Here is an 18,039-nt window from a genome sequence, read left to right on the forward strand (position 1 = left end):
GATCCATCGTTTGGCTCCTTGTGCATTTGCACTGATTCATCCTGAGGGTGGCAACGATATTATGCAAGTGATACTTATGAAATTAGTGAGGTATTTAGTGCATAATTACCAGTGCTATCCCTAATCTCGGTCGCATACCGGGAACGGCTGGGCCAACAGCATCCACTCCAGCAGGCTGCGGGGTGAGGCTGACAGGTGGGCCCGACCCGCACTGGAGCCGAACAGTTTTTGCAAACCCTGGCGCTCTGCTTCGCCACAGTGAGCAGAGGAGAGCCTTTTCGTTGCCTGGTTTTAGTGCTACGTGGGGCCAACCTGTCAGAGAAACTGAGTACGGTTGGCACGTATCTGGAGTGAACCCGGGGTGGTCCCGGTCGTTGGACCGGGCCAGTTTTGCTCGGCGGTCGGACCACCGTGGGCTCGGTCCATGCACGTTGCTGGAGTTTTTCCGCCGGTTGTTTTCATGTGTTAAAACTTAAACGAGAGCTATTGATAAGGATTAATAGTGGTAATAGTATAGTAGTAGTTTTAAATTTCTGGACTGCTACCTTCCTTTTTAGGTCAAATACTGATAATTACAGTGATGAGACCGTGAACAAGTAGAGACTCTAGTTTGATGAGCCTGATCCTCTGTAGGTTGAGTTGTATAGACTTGTAGAGGCCATCTGATTGGTAGCGGATGATCCACAGATCATACGTGCGATGGCGCGCTTGACGTTGCACCTAACATTCGTATGGGATAACATGACACCAAACATGGCAACATGCATGCAAACAATTGTTGCTCAAAACATGTTAGGCTAGCCACCATGCACCTCACAGTGTAGTACTCCAGTAGTTCCTTCTTTCTGGGTGATCATCCCCACCATTGCGCACCTTTCAACTCTCACAAGGTAAGGTGTGATCGTTCTACTGATGATGAACTGATGGATCATCAAGTCTCCATGGCTATGTTTTTTTGACAGATAAAGGATAGAACTTGGAAGATAAAAGATTATCTTTTTTATAGCTATTTAATAGTATAAATAATTAAAATAGTTAATATAAAGTTAAAAATCTACTTTAGAAAAGTGAGATTTTGAAATTCTATTTTTATTAAAAAACATATCATTTAGCAGTTCGGAAAACATACTTGTAAAAGCCAAGAAATAATCTGAAAAGGAATCTATACATAAGAAATGCAGTCCATGTCGTAAACCCTTGCTCGAGCTGTTTTGCTGTTTTTTTTACTGCATTTGAGAGATGTTGCTGTTCCGTTCAACAAAAGGGGGAAGTTAAGTACTACCTCTGTTCCATAATAATATCATTTTTTATTTTTCCGTTCCAAACGTTTGACCATTCATCTTATTTAAAAAAATTTGTAAAATACTTAAAAAATTAGTCACGCATAAAATACTATTCATGTTTTATCATCTATCAAGAATAAAAATATTAATCGTAAAAAAATTTCAAATAATACGGAGAGTCCAAACATTATATAAAAAACTAAAAAACGATATTATTTCGGGACGGAGGTAGTATCTCTGCTCTGGAGTTGTGCATTTGTGCTTGGCAAGCTTCAGGAACTTTCCGAAACGTGCCAAACGCAGGGCATTCTAAGGTGGTGTTTAGATTGGGAAAAATTTTGGGAGAAGTATCACGTCAAATGTTTGACCGGATATCGGAAGGGGTTTTCGGACACGAATGAAAATATTCGTCTCAAGATTTCTTTCATAACTGTGTAATTAGTTTTTTGGTTCATCTATATTTAGTGCTTTATTTAGGTATTCAAAAATTCAATGTGATGTTTTAAAAAAAATTTAGGAACTAAACAAGGCCTAAATTTCTGATTCGGGATAAGCAGTTGCTGACTTGCTGGGCCAACTGCAGCCGTACGACGGCAGAAGTCTACCCTAAAATCCCTGGCTGCGGCACAATGGGGTCAGGACAAAGATGAACTAATATACTACTGGTGTTGAACAGTGCTAAGGTTGTCAAAAGGGGCATTTGAGATAGTTGAGATTGAACTATTATCTGCTATTTGATTGCGAGTATAGTTAACTATATTGACTATCATAAAGTAAGTCTAGCTTTAGAAAAGTCAGATGATAAAAATGTGCATATATTTTTTTTGCACGAAATATGTCGTTTAGGAGTTTGAAAAATGTAGCGCAAAACTAAATATTCATAGGTTTTACTATAACAAATTAATGTGTTCATCGTTTAGCCTTTAGCTTATATAAGCATAAGTGGAATTTTAAAATTTTCTAACTTTATTTTAGGTTGATTTTAGGGGTATCACATTTTACCTTTTTAAGTATAAGGACACTATAAAAGTTTTATCGGTAAGTTATTAGTTATTTTTAAATCGTTAATAAGAAGTTTTGGTAATAATAAGTACTCTATCAATAAATGTTTGACGACATTGACTTTTTTATATATATTTGATTATTTATTTTATTTAAAAAATTACATAATTATTAATTATTTTTATATTATTTTATTTATTGTTAAATATAATTTTATACATATATATATAGCTTTACATATTTGAAAAAAATGAATAAGACGAATAATCAAACGTGTATAAAAAATCAATGGCGTTAAATATTTAAGGATGGACGTAGTATTAGTTAAAATTTTGAAATGTCAAAGCTGGGCTGTGCATGAGAACGTTCCCGTAATGTTTGCGCTTTGGCGGCATCACGTTTTGTAAAATTTTACCAAGAGACCTAGCAGCACGTACGTGTTTCGTGCTACCCTGTCGAATTCCTTTTTTTTGTGTGTGTTCATGGTGCCATGTCAACGCGTTGACACGAGAACTAAATTAGCCGGGTCGTATTTGATTCCAGCGAGGAGAAATAGACAAGGTCAACGCGGTAGATCATAGTCCTATCATACATACTTTACTCGCTAAGCTTTCTCTCGCCTTTGGAACCATACGTAGGTATGCACGTATGATGGCACAGAACAAGTCAGCTAATCGTATGTTCCTGGTGCTTATGGCTTTTCTATGGTCTCATAGGTGGTGTTTGGGACAAATGGATTTATTTTTAGTCTCTTGTCCCATCGAATATTTGAACACTTATTATAAATAATTATAAATAGTAAATATAGACTATTAATAAAACTCATCTATAATCTTGGACTAATTCGCGAGACGAATTTATTGAACCTAATTAATCAATGATTAGCATATGTGATGCCATAGTAAACATGCTCTAATTATAGATTAATTAGGCTTAAAAAATTCGTATCGCGGATTACCACTTATTTATGAAATTAGTTTTTTTATTAGTCTATGTTTAATATTTCAAATTAGTATCTAAACATCCGATGTGATATGGAGTTAAAAAGTTTAGCCTCGTCTAAACAACCTAGTATCCTACTACACAACACAAACGTACTATTCAAAGCATACCTTGTCTGACATGAAACTTAAGATCCTCTCTATATCCACGTGTTAGTGTATATAATAATGCTAATATTATTGCAGAGGATGTAAATCCATCGGGCACCGGTGCGTGGCCACAACTCACGGTGCTCAGTAATAGCATTGGTTACTTCGATCTCCTATTTAAGCGCTATGAACCTAGATTTGAGTTACGTCACGATCGATTCGTCGAACCATTGGAATGGGAAAAGTGACCATTTCTGCTCAAATAGTGTGAATATCTAGAGAACCATTGTTCTGTTCTACAATATATATATCTTCATAAATAAGAGTAAATCTCATAAAACTATCAATAGTTCGATCAAACTATTATAAGAATACAGATTTAAAGGCGTAAATCATAAAACTAGATATTAAAACCATTTTTGTCAAATCTACAAATTTAAGGCTTTGTATCACAAATTTAACATTAATTATATCCAAAAACTATAACTTGTGTAACTAAAAAAAAGTTCAAAGTGGACTCTAAAACATGCAGGTGTTTCACCACTAAATCTGTAGTTTTGTTGAACAAAATTTTGAATCTATTGTTTTCTAAGAAATTTACTGTTAAATATATAGTTTTATGATACATAAATTTAAATCTGTAATTTTGGGTAACTTGATAGAAGTACATATAGTTTTGTAGATTTTGCTCTTAAAATAGTACTAAACAAACATTTTAAATTCTAAATATTAATTAAAAATAAAAATCAATCACACAAAAATGATGTTACTAGATCCATCATTAAATAAACTATAATAGTATGATTTTTAATTTCAAATAATATTTTTATATAAATATTATTGATTAAGGTAGCATCTCAAAGAACGTATAACGTATAGTTGACTATGTTTTAGAACGGATAAAGTATTTACAAACGAAGTTGTCTCCTTTCCATCTCTTCTCACAACCACAGGATCTGACGCTTTACTTTTAATTTACCATCTCAGCCTATTCTCAATCATACAATTCTGGTCTATTAGAGCACATGGACATACTATTATTTATTGTTTTTAATAATATAAAAGATAGAATTACCTACTATAAAGTTAAAAATATATTTTAGAAATATAATTTGATGAACTTCTATGCAGAAATTTTTTGAAAATTTGATGAACTTCTATGCAGAAATTTTTTGAAAAAAAAAACCGTTTAAGTAGTTCGAGAAGTAAGTATTTCTCTACTCTATCAACAACACCAAGTTGGAGTCTCCAGAACAATGGGGCCACTGAGGCATTGACTCCATTCCTCAGATCTCATGTGCTAGTCCATGAACAGATGGTTGTGTTAAAAATAATCAGCCGGATCTACTAGGAGCAGAACAAAGATAGTCGTGATACAGCTAAGAATTTTACTAGGCTAGTGGGACGGACCCGGATCCTCTGGTAGAGGCGCACAATACCATGTCTTTGGGATGTTTTTAACCGTCTGGTCTATGATGAACAAACAAAGACTGATTGTCGTAGTAAAACAAACAGTGATTCGATATAGCATAAATTCCTATTCACTCTGTTGCTACGATGAATAACTACAAAATCGATGTTTTTCTTCCTGACCAAGACAGACTCGACAGTACTGGGATATGCAAGGACATCCTAGTACTACACTACGTAATAGGTTTCCAGCTTCGTTATTGATGAATAGGATTCAGGCCCGGTTTAGTTACCAAAAAGTTTCATATAAATAGAACATTAAATATAGATGAAAAAAAACTAATTGCACAGTTATGGGAGAAATCGTGAGATAAATCTTTTGAGCCTAGTTAGGTCATAATTAGCCATAAGTGCTACAGTAACTAGCATGTGCTAATGACGGCTCAAAAGATTCGTCTTGTAGTTTCTTGGCGAAATCTGTAATTTGTTTTTTTCATTTGTGTCTAAAAACCCCTTCCGATATCTAATCAAACATCTGACGTAATATTTATTCCAAAATTTTTGGAATCTAAACGCACCCCGGCAAAAACACCCGCAAAGATGATACTCGTCACAGCTGAGAGAAGTGTTTGGAACTGACATTTGACGAGACAGGAGGACGTCCCAAGAGTCAAAATCAACTCTAAATTTAAGGTTGAAAATTCAAAAGATGAGATGAAATAGTCCAAGCTGATGTGTTTTCGTGCTATTATGCTTAGGGCGTCATCTTTTCCTTTTTCTAAAGAAAAAAAGTCAAACGATATATTTATAAACAAAAATAATATGAATTAAACTTTTATATCATGTTCTATTGATCTAAAAGCAAATGCTGAAAAATAAATTATGATAAAAAACTTTAAATTTAAGGTTAAAATTTTAAATTTTATCTTATAAGCAGGAGCATAAGCGAAAAGGTGGGGGTGTTAGACAAGTTCCCTAAAGGTAAAGGCTGCAGCACATGCTAGTCAGTTCAGCAAACATAGAGAAAATTACACAGCCGTAAGAAAGTAAACTGCCTCGCTTATGTAGGAGCTAGAAGGCAAAGAAAGTAGATACCAGAAAGGTATCCCAACAGCTAATAATACAAGAAAGTTGGAAAAATTAGCAACTTTGTTCTTGACTCAATAACTTAATGTGATTTTACACAAGATACACTGAACATGTCATTGTCGCTACTGCAAGTCCACCCTGTTCAGAAGGGATACTCCTGAAATCGTAGTAAAGACGCTAAATAAGTAGATGCTTTTCTACTACAATGCACGTAGACTTGTAAGAATTAACCATTTTTTACCAATTAGTCATTAGTCAATTTCATATCAAAAAGAACATATATGGTCACATCTAAAAGCCAAACAAAGTAAAGTTTTTGATAGCCTCAGCTGCCTTAAGAGTTTGAGTAATTTAATCCTTTTGCAGCGAATCTATCTAGGTACTTGCTAATTATCTAGGTACTTGCTAATTTCATCAGGCAATCCTTTTGCACTCAAACTATCTAGGTACTTCTGGAGTTTTTCATGAAGATTAATGAGGTAAAACGACTAGATTACCCTTCATTAATTGTCATTGTTAGTACTGGGAGGTGGGTAACTGATAGGTTTAAGATGACCCGTGGAATTCAAAAGTCGAGAACTGCGTGGGCGACCTGGCATGCTCAAACTCAAATGGGAGCACGCTTCTATTTTGGGCATTCCATCACTATAAACAACCTTGTACTCAAGAATTAGCTATATTTGGGATGGATGTAGTAGTATTTATCATGACTGCATGTAAATGGCCATTAGATGTTGCTTATGTTCACCAACAAAGTATTTCTTATGGAGGCAGCGGACAGTCATTCGATATTCACTAACTTGACTATCGTGCAAGAATTCCAACATTATACACAACTAAATGCTATGGTTTGAATATCAATTTATGTACATTTTCATCAGTCAAGATCTCTGACTGAAAATTGTAAGGAACTGGCCACGAATTGACACCTAACTTTAGTATCGTAAACAATTACATGCCTACAGAAATTAAAGGGAAGAGATTTTCACTCAGAGAAAGGTAGAGCTTACCTCATTCATAGGGTGGTGTCCGCACAACAGATGAGTAGTAATGGGCCTCCAACTCCTTGAGGCTTCCGGCTGCCTCCTGTCCAATTCTCTCCAGCATCCTCTCTGTTCCCTCAGCTTGCTGACTAAGGACCTCAATCCGCCTATCCACATTTTCAGTTAATGAAGCAAGCCCAGAAAAGATAGCTGTCCTCTTAAGCTCTGAAACTAGTTTCAACAGAGAATCTGCTGAATGCACCTGAAAATCATGATAGGACATGTAAACTGAAATTACATATTCAATGCACTTGCTAAACAGTTCTGATTGCTAGTTATCATGATTTTCTAGAACTAGCTCCCAATTATATAAAAAAATGTATAGTTTGTAGAATGTGTGGTTGCAGTATGTTAATATAGAAGATACACTGGAAAGTATATGGATAACCAAAGGCCATTCATGTGTGAGGTAGATTCTTGTCGATCCACAGCCATGTCCAAATTATAATATCCCCTTTTGAATCTTACTCTGCATGAATAGAGTTAGTTTCTTGCTTGAACTTTTAACTAGCCAATCCCTGATGCCCGATTTCTTATGTACTGCATTTTCATCCTAAGCCAGATAACATCCCTACAGTTCTCTAATATCAAGTCCCATCTCTAAAATAACATCCTTGTTTGCACTAACCCTTCCAGATGTTGTATTTTGGGGCAATAGCCTTGTCAGATTAAACACAGTGATATCTACCCAAGCTTGTTTGCACTATTAACTTAGATCTCACAACCACAGTTGCCTTCTAGTTGCTTTCCCTAATTAGATCAGCATGTGCCTGAAGTGAAGCAATCAATACTATAACTCCTAAATCCTCCCAAGTTCTAAGTTTTTTGTTGTCGGAAGGAGGATTTACAGGTCAACTTATAAGCTGTTTGCTGTTGGAAATAGGATTCACAAGGGAGGCATGCCATGGCTCAATTTGACTCTTAATACAATAGTAACACCAAATTGAGCAAGTAATTCCTCAGTTCTTTCTCCTTACACACCAATTGTCTCCTCTACTATTAGGTAAGAGAAATCAATGGAACATCCCCATTCTCCATCCAAATGGTAAAGCAAATGTGATGGCAACACTAAAATTTAGGACATCCTAGCTCTAAAGCAAGCTCATTTAGGCAGTACTAGGGCATGATTTAAAGTTTTAAACACAACAAGAAGAAACGAATCATGGAACAGCCTATGGGCAGCAAGCGAGTCTGTACCATGCGAGCGCCGCGCATGTCCATCTGGAAGGCCTCCTGCGAGTTGCGCACGGGCGGGTCGTTGACCTGAGAAGAGCATGATGGGGTTAGGGTTTGGTACGACACCAAGGAGGAGGGAGACGGGGCGGGGGATTCGAAGAAGGGGAGGGGCGTACGCGCGCGATGTTGATGAGGGCGGAGAAGTTGTCGACGAGACTGGAGACGTCGGCGTCGGCCTTCTGCAGGAGCGTCTTCTGCTTCTGCACCGCGGCCGCCGCGGCCGCCGCCGTCGGCCCCGCCGCCGCGCCGGCGTTGCCCCCTGCCTTGCTCATCGCTCTTTGGGCTGGCTGCTCGGAGACGGCGAGAAGAATCCGATGCGGGCCCACTTGATATCATCAGCTCGTGGGCTTTCATAAGGCCCATAAAATGAATTGAGGATTGCGTCATTGGGCCGACCAAAGGCCCAACATATCAGAATGCGTTGTCTGAAATCTGGAGCAGAATTGTTTCTGAACCTGACCAAATTCGATGAACAGAATTGGTTCCATCAAGGCCAGAAAGATGCAAGAAAAAACAGCAGATTCTTTCACACAAGGCATGGCCCTACATTGGCTGATCTGATGCATCAAACAAGATGAGTATTAGACCGACTAGGATGTGTATTTTTTTTTTCCTGATGGTGGATGGGAATAGAAAAGAATCAGGAACAGGAGTTGACACCAGCTTTGCTCCGATTCCTTTCGCAGCCCCCTTTTTCTCGCCTTTCGATCCATCGATCTCGCTTCCTTTTGCTTTCTTGTTCCCTCCCCTTTCCCCATCTCTGTCTGTCTGAAGAATGAACCCTGAATTTTGCTGTTGCAGCTGCAGCTGCAGCTGATCTGCTGTTTCTTGTTGGTGCTGCATCATGTCCCTCCCTCAACGTCAGGTTTACCATCAAGCACGTCACTGTTGTTCATCTGCCTTGTAAGTAACTCAAGTTGTGTTTTTTAATCGATGATGGTGGCTACCACCTTGCTACCTAGCTAGCTCCGACCGACAATCACCATTAATTAGATGCCTGCCTACATCTGATGACTAACAAACCTACCTAATTAAGTACTTGTGCGTAGCAAGTGGTAAGGTAATCAACGTACACCACCACACTTAGCTAGCTAATTTAGCACAGTTACTGACTCCATCAGTAGCTGACCTAGCTAGCTCTCAGTACATTAGAAAGCAGCTCAATAATGAGATAGCTTTGTTGCTTAATGAGCCAAGCTATAGTGTTTGGACCCATCTACTTAAAACGTGGAACCTACAGCACTTAGCATGCATGTGCTACACTTAAACATTTCAGCTCTATGTGCATGGTTTTTATAACTAACTCAGTGCCTAGCTAATCTAGAATTAATTATAATCGCATCAGCAACTAACTAGGGTCTTGGATCAGATTGCATTGCAGGACAAATTCAGAGTTAATTTGCCAGGGTGGAGGGCACTGTCAAAGTGCTTGGCCAACTGAAAGCTAATTAATTGAAGTAGGCCAAAATTCACACTTGCTGACACACATCATCCATGAAACATTATCTTAATTACTGGAGTTGAACATAGAAAGGTATTTTTAATCTGAAGACTTGTCAAGTACTCTCCCAGCCAATGAAAACTCACCAGTTGAACTTGAGCACAAAGCCTTTGTGGAAAAGAGGAGCATAGCTTAGCTAATACCAGAAAAACTGCAGGCTCCCAAGTGAAATGAAAGGCAAAGTACAGATACCAATAAAGTGGGCAAGCTTTCATCAGACCAAATGATCAGCAGTCCACCATAGTTGTGCACTTTTATCCTCGATCTCCCCTATATATGCTGCTACTCTATCCATGTCAAGGTGTCAGCTGCTAGCTTAAGCATGGCATCTTCCTTCTAATCATAGCACTCACTCCTAGGGCTACTAAAACATTGGCTCTACTTGTTGATTTGTGACTGGTTGGTGCCATGCCACAGGGGCCCCGGCCACTACCAAAACGCAGGGACTTCTTGCACTTGAGCTAGCATGATCGATGCCCTAATGTCTTCCATGATTCGATCTGGAGGAGACATTGACTCCATTGCTTCAATTCTAGACTTGCTAGCTCCAGGACCCTCTAAAAGAGGGGGGATTGATGAACTCCGGAACAAGAAGCAAAGTTGTTTTCCAAGCTTCCCTAATGGAATTCCATGCTTAGTGCACCGCAGCCATGGATGTTTCTTTTCTCTTGACAAGCAGACAGTGTTGGTCTAGCTAGCTCTATTTAAATTTTATTTCATACATATAAATAGTATATTTGTAGACCTTAGTACACATTAATGTCATTCTAACTAGTTTTTCTTAATACTCTGAAGTACTCTATGATGCAGCAACTACAGTTTTATGTTAGAACTACCTCTAAATTTGACAGTAAAATAATGTAGAATATTGAAGAGTTGTGTTATATCCAGTAATTAAAAAAGGAGTTATGTTCTATTCAGTAACTAAAGAAGAGTTGTGTTCTATTCAATTAATAAAAAAAGGAGTTATGTTCTATCCTGAAGACTTTTCTCCTGGATGGTCCTTTTCGACAACTCTCCTTTCATGTCATCAAGCAATTCTACAAGCCAAATTGGTCAATAATAGCATAATAACACTAATAACCATCGTGACTATATAGAGGAGACAAATAGATGGATCAATCAACAAATGCATCCACGTTTGTCAAAGCCTAATTTGATGTGCTTTTTTCCTTATGTCCTGGTTCCACTAGAGGATGCATGCTGCATGCCAACTAAGATGCTTGCCCAAAATTGGGAACGCCACAATATATACTTGTAGCATATTTGAGCTCTCCAAAAACCACACAAGATGCAATCTTTCGGCGCATAATAATCAAGTTGAGAGAAGCCCTATAAAACAATTAGAGGCAGGGTAGGGCACACGACCTAATCACGTTCCATTGGAGATAAGGTTTTCTTGACATAAATTACATCAATGCAAGGACTCAAGTGAGATCATAACAAAAGTGTTTTCAAATCTCCCCTTTTGAGATCTTGTTTGTAGTTGGGACATCTTGGTGATGGTGACTCACATGGGCCTCAGGCCAAAGGTTTTAGCTAGCATTAATTCTTTAGCCTTTACTCCTAGGGGTCAAAAAAATATTTTTTTGCTAGGTGCCTTGTGGTAATAAGGGTATCAATTCAACATAGCTAGTTTGTTGGGAAATATGATGGTTCATCAACTCATTGCTTCCAGTGGTTGGGTGTCCAACTTATTACAAGTATGGTTCAAGAAAGCCTTTGAGAAAATGTTGTTTGGTGGTCATTCAGTTTGTTATGTCTCCTTCTTTCAAAAGAGAGCACCTTTTCACAACAAAACAATGTGCAATGGTGATCAATTATTGACCTTTGGAACTATGCCTTCCACTTGTAAGGAAATTTTAAATTATATGTCAAACTAGTAGTGAAGAATTTGTTCTGTGTAGTAACATATTCTACAGATCAACCTTTTGCAGTTATATATATATATATATATATATATATATATATGAACCACTAAGAGCATGTAACATGTAATCTTACATGAAGCAGTTCATCCTACGACATATCCATCTCTTGCAGCATGCCAGGAAGCAGATCGCATTAGTCCCCTGCATTTCTGTTCCAAACAAAAGCTGATGAAACTGGACAATGCACAGTCCAAAAGGAATCGTACTCATTGTGCGTCTTCGCTCACGGAGGAATGTTTAGTACCACCAAATTGGATTTTATATCTGTTAACCCTGACAAAGCGATCCCTGAAACTGAATATAAATAGTACGTACGAGGGTTCATCTCTGCATATATATATATAAAAGAAAGTGATCAGAGACCATTTTTTTTTCTATCACGTGCATTGCAAGCTCGGTCTCTCGACAGAAAGAGGTGGCAATTGCAAATGGGCAAACATGTTTCCAGGGGTGGAAGCAATTAATTAGAAACACTGAACACTCATTTCTCAAATCAGAGGAAGACCAAACAATTAATTACCAATAATTCCAAAAACCTTAGCTAGCAATTGTTGAGCTCTACTGATAAGTATTCTGGCAAAGTACAACGGTTACTGATGAGTGCTGCTTAATTCTGGCAAAAAATAATTTCTTAAAGGGCAATAATTATGGGCCTAGTGAAAGCAAGCTTTTTGCAGTACTCCATGAAGGACTAAATTAGTCTTCAAATCAAGCGTACGCTGGTGGACTAAATGGTACAGATTAAATGCTTAATTATTCGGTGCTTTGAAGATTACAATTGCATCAGAAAATCGAGACAGGAAGAAGAAGGACAAGTCCGAGTTGATATATATCAGGATAGAAACCTACCGGCGCAATATGTTTATCAGCATGCCTAGCTTTACATCACCTTTCACATCACATCACTTAGAACAAGAATTTGGCAACTTGAACCCTAAGAAGTTGCCAATCTGGCCCCACACATGCATACATCGCCATTCTAGAAGATGATTAATCGCATATCACTTCAAACAAATTAATTAATTAGGTGTTAATTTGGACATCTCTTTCATCTAGCAGCTATCTTCTTAGCTAGAAATTTCTTCCTGATCTTGTGCAGATATTCAAACCAAAACCTATGTAGCTCATCTTCGTTTCTAGTCATCAAACAATTGAATCCAATTAACAAATTAATAATGGCCCGCTAACTCTTTCAAAGTGCAATTAACTTGCTTGGTCTGAACTTCCAGGGAGAGATATAGAATGAATTTTTCTCTCTGCACTAGACAGGACTCGCCATGCGTCACCTACAGCTTATTGTCTTTTTATTAAAAGACCTATACCTACGTGTACTTGGGCCACCAATTAACTAAACCCACAAGCAACACAAGATCCCAAGATGATGCAAGCCTAGATTACCAGTAGTCCCATCTCATGCATTTCGTAGCCAATTAATTAGCCAGTAATCTTCGAGAAAAGATGATGACATCCCTCAATTGAACTTGTTTAATTATGATTGGTTTATTTGATATTTTTCAAGACTGCTTAACTAGACTGAGCCAATTAATTAGAGAGATGTAGAGGGGGTGAATATATTTGCAGTTTTTTTGTCAGCTATAGATTTGTCGACTAGACTGAGCTGGTGCTGTGGTGCATACACTACACCCCCTCTGACAAGGACTATTAGATTAACTAGGATTAATTATATATTAAACTAAGCTAGTTGCTTGTCTGGAGACATCCTATCAAAACCCTTCTACATGCATCCCGTACAATTATAGCAGCTGGATGGCGATTATTTTTATATATGATGATGCTCTGCTAAGTGAAGTGACTGCATAATGACCTGTGTAGGGCATTATACAATTAACCCTGTATAGTATTTTATTAGCTTCGAATAGAGTTAACCCTCTATAGTTTAAATTAGCATAATCCACTCGTATCGATCTGAATGCGATGCGAGTTTTTGGTAAGAGTCCGTCGTCTCAAACAAATTAATAATTATGCTAGGCACACAAATTAACTAGTGGTGTTTTCTATGGACTCTAGCTCTGGAGCACCTCGCTAACTGGTGAACCTAGCATATATGGTAGAAAAAAAAACTTGTGCGCACGTAACTACCGATAATTAAATTATTTGTAGAATGCAATATATCACCGATAGTTTTGTCTTATAATACGGTCTCCAGGGGCGGGATAAAAGGGATGGAAGAAGGAAGAGGGGACCAATGAGACCACGCATGACAGCTGGTGGGCGAGTAGAAAATAAACAAGGCTAAAAGCGGGTAAACCTGCATAATATAAGCGATACGGATCTTAGGATGATCTATCATCATCCGTCCCCTGAAGTGTCTCCCACTGTGCATATGTTGACTAGGCTAATCTTAATTAGTTTAGTGATGCCTACAAAGTTAACTAAATATTAGTACCAATTAAACCTCTGTCACACGTACTAAACAAAACACAAAAACCCTTGGATTAAAGCAGCACAAGCCGGATCCCCATTGGCTGCTGTAGCTGAGGCGGCCAATCGGACGGCACAGAGTGCAGGACACGTGTCGAGGTACCATTGGGCGGAGTCGGTCCAATCGGAGCCCGAAACGTGGAGGGCCGGTTTATTTTGGATATAGGGCATAGCTTACGTGGCCGAGACGGACAGGGTTCGGGCGGTGCGTAGGGGCGTGGGGCCCACCAGAATCTCTATGCAGGGATTCGCCGGACATTACCATAAAAAGAAAATCCCCGGCCTCTGTTTGCGACTTGAGAGCACCTTAATGGACTTTGCTCATCTCCTAACTCATTCACTCAACCATGCTTTCGATCCTAAATGTTCGACGTCGTTAGTGTTTTATATATATTTGACTGTTTGTCTTATTTAAAAGTTTACTTAATTATTAATTATCTTATATCATTTCGTGTATTGTTAAATATATTTTTATGTATATATATAGCTTTACATATTTGACAATTTTTTTAATAAGACGAATAGTCAAACACGTATAAAAAATCTATGGCATCAAACATTTAGAGACAGAGGTAGAATCTTACTTTTATATATATATATATATATATATATATATATATATATATATATAATTTGTACTCCTAGTCATTTTAATTAGTTTCTAGATTAAAAAAAGGTGACATGTGTTGCATGCATGCGTATATGTGTAGTGCATGCGTCATCTTTGCCAAGCTCATCGGTTGCATGTCGTCGACACGTATGCCTGAACTGAACAGTACCCATGCACAAGCACTGAACTATGATGATGAATCAACCGGTGAAACACAACTTGGGCATGAACAGGTAATGCCTTTTTTTTTATTACCATTATTATTATTCTATTTATTTTGTTAGTAGCTAGGTTGTTGCACACGGAACAAGATTGTTACATCACCTTTGGTGCGCCCTTCAACATTTTATCTCTAGCTACTTTGGTGCTTTGCATTGCATGCATATGCATCCCTCCAATTGCAATCATCCATACGCATTCATGCATCTGCATTATCTCAACTTGCTGTGATAATTAGTTAACCTACCAGCTAATTCACCCATGTGTTGTACACTAGTACAAAATTAAACTTTGTTTTTCTGCGAATTGCGCTGGCTGCTCACTGTAAGCTGTAATAATTAATCTAGGATATGCGGTAGCTTTCAGTAACTGATTACGTGCAAAAGTAACAGATTTTGGGGGCCAGGGGTTAACTCTAGAAAAAGATCTTAGTGCTTGATTAGTCTTCTTAATTAGTAGAACACAAGCCATGCATGTTGAAAAAAATGATGATTAATTAATGGAGTAAAACATATAAAGGGGGCAAAGTCTAAGGTGGTGGCATCAGAAAAAAAGAAAGAGGAAAACTGACTCAGGGAGCACTCGAACGTACACAAAAGGGTTAATTACATTGCTTATGTGTACATATGCACGCCCAATTAGATTGCTTGCTTAATTGCCTCCTTAACTCTTAACTAAAAAAACCAAACACATCGACTATAATTTAATTGCATGCGTTCACACACATATTGATCAACCAAAAAATAGGTCGAAATTTCGTCTGAAAATTGGGCAGAAATTTACATGGGGTTCATGGTCATTGATCTCTCTGAAATCATGCATATCAATAAGCTGAACATGAACAGGAGTTACAGGCGGCTTACATGCAGCTCTCCAAGTCCAAGAAGCTAAAAATACTTAATTTACTCTTAATAAGTAGTAGTACTAGTGCTAATTACCTAGCCAGGGAGTGATCTTAGTACGGACGTAGGAAGCTAGTAGGTAATTAATTCCATTTTTTACCATAGTAATTAACAGTAGCTAGCTATAGCTCTCTCGCGCGCGCGGTCGTGGTGGATCGACGTCGACGACGACGCAAACGCAAGCGGCCGGTGGAGAGAAGTCACAAGCCGGCGGGTGCAAGGCTGAGCTGGAGGTCAAGCCCCAGGGTGTCCTCCGGCACGGCGGCCACCGGTTCTGCCACCACCATCGCTGGCCCGGCCATGCCGGGATATCTCGCGAGGCTGGCCGCAGAGCTGGCGTGGATCCTCCGTCCGTGATGGTCGTCCGTCACGTAGGGCGCCGCAGCGGCGGCGGCGGCGGCGGCAGAGGCCGCCGGGGTGTACGAGAACACGGCCGGCGAGGCGGTCACGGCGGCAGGACCGGCGCGGGAGGGGAATACGCAGCCGTGGGAAACGTGGAACTGCTGCCCCTGCGCCCCGCCGGCGACGGCGGCGGCGCGTGGGGAGAAGTAGACCCAGCTCGTGGGCCCCGCTTCGCCGCCGCCGAGGAGGTGCGGGGTCGGAGCGAAGGCGGACACCATCGGGTTGGCGCGAGGGTAGAGCGCAGTGGCGCCGCCGGCGACCCGGCCGGCCGCCGCGGCCGCCGCCTGCAGCTGCGCCCGCTTGAGCTGCTGCCTCTCCTTCTTGTGCGCGTTCTGGTGGCCGCCGAGCGCCTGCGAGTTGGCGAACTCGCGGCAGCAGTACTGGCACTCGTACCTCCGCCCGTCGCCGCCCGCCGTGGCCGTGGTGGTCGTTGTAGACGACGAGGACGAGTCCGACCCGCCGCCTCCGCCGCCGTTGCCGCAGACCGGCGCGTTCTCCGGCTCGGCCTCGTACTGCTCCTGTTCGAGCTCGTGCTCCGTCGTCTCCTCCTCGGAGACGTGGAAGCCGAAGAGCTTTAGTCTGGGGCTCGTCATGCTCATGACTGAGTACTCAGCTGCAAGCTCGCACAGTCGTAGCTTTGCCAGTGGTGGTACTTGCTACAGAAGAAGAGAACTAAGAGAGGAGCAGTGATCGATCGAGTTGCTGTCAAATTAAGTTGGATCGATGTGCATGGGTTGGAGCTGTGTCAGGTGAGAAGGGGCAGTATATATAACACCTGGAGCTGCAGGAGAGAGCACAGGCGAATGGATATAACATGGAGCTCCGATCCTAGCTAGGCTGCAAGTGAATGAATGATCATTTGAATACAAGCAGCATGTACACAGGCACCCAATTTTATATCCATCTTGCACTTTAGAGAGAGAGGGATTGCAGATTAGCAGTAGTAGTTGTTGGTGTGATGAACAGGAGAAGCAGCAGATCGATCAACAGGTCACACAAGAGACAGGTCGAGGTCTTGATTGCGCTTGTCCCGGCTCCATGTTGCAGTATTTTATGTGCTCATCTTTCCTCGTTGATTTGTTACTCTCTCCATATTTCCATGTATGACACCGTTGATTCTTAGAATCACGTTTGACCATTCGTCTTATTTAAAATTTATATCCAAATATACAAATTATAATGCATAATTAAAGTTTCTATAATAATAAATCATATTATAATAAAATAATTAATAATTATATAATTTTTTAAATAAGACAAATTGTTAAACATGTACCTAAAAATCAACGGCGTCGTATAAAAAGGAGTACTATATACCGAGCTAGAGGCACACGCATGATAGGATTTAGATACATAAATAAATAAGTGTGTGTGAGTAATACTAATATCTTTGTAGCTATGGCTACTAAGTAGCTTAGGTCTTAGAAGTAGACTAGTTATATATATTTCTATGTGTCACTTGCTGAAGGGAACTAAGTGGCCAACTAATACGTACTAGGGCTCATTTTCTTAATCAAAGCTGGATGGATGGATCGACCGATGCATGCAGCCGGATGCTCAATTATGTTGTTTTGTGTACGTAATGCAATAGTTTACACCGATAGAGTCGCGGGTGTTGTGTAGAGGTGAGGCAACGGGATACAATATAGTTTTATTCAAGGGGTTCCTGGTTGTTACGGCGCTTGTGTACATGCATGTTAGTACTATATAATTAATTAACTATGTATGAGTATATAAATACATATTTATCAGCCTTGTATTATGGCTCGATCGATTGATGCATGTAGAAAGAGATAAGAAGAGAGATTAGAGAGGGACCATTGCATGTGCAGCAGCTAATTAATTTAATTTAATTTAAGTGGGTGCCACCACTTAGCT

General features: G+C 39.6%; 2 protein-coding genes across 2 annotated transcripts; both read right to left on the bottom strand.

The window, feature by feature from the left end:
* Positions 1-5,917: 5,917 nt before the first annotated feature.
* LOC102719804 (mediator of RNA polymerase II transcription subunit 22a-like) lies at positions 5,918-8,451 on the bottom strand. The gene is made up of 4 exons (XM_015839295.2): positions 8,271-8,451; positions 8,116-8,181; positions 6,886-7,120; positions 5,918-6,032 (listed from the first exon to the last, which is right to left on the bottom strand). Exons 1-3 carry the CDS (start codon positions 8,424-8,426, stop codon positions 6,887-6,889), a joined length of 456 nt encoding a protein of 151 aa, XP_015694781.2. The 5' UTR covers positions 8,427-8,451; the 3' UTR covers positions 5,918-6,032; position 6,886.
* A 7,169-nt stretch (positions 8,452-15,620) lies between these two features.
* On the bottom strand, positions 15,621-16,909 carry LOC102706058 (zinc finger protein GIS3-like). Its single transcript, XM_040530024.1, has one exon. It carries the CDS (start codon positions 16,758-16,760, stop codon positions 15,960-15,962), a length of 801 nt encoding a protein of 266 aa, XP_040385958.1. The 5' UTR covers positions 16,761-16,909; the 3' UTR covers positions 15,621-15,959.
* Positions 16,910-18,039: the final 1,130 nt, after the last annotated feature.

The sequence above is a fragment of the Oryza brachyantha genome, chromosome 1 (assembly GCF_000231095.2).
Source record: "Oryza brachyantha chromosome 1, ObraRS2, whole genome shotgun sequence".
In the NCBI taxonomy this organism is placed as follows: Eukaryota; Viridiplantae; Streptophyta; class Magnoliopsida; order Poales; family Poaceae; genus Oryza; species Oryza brachyantha.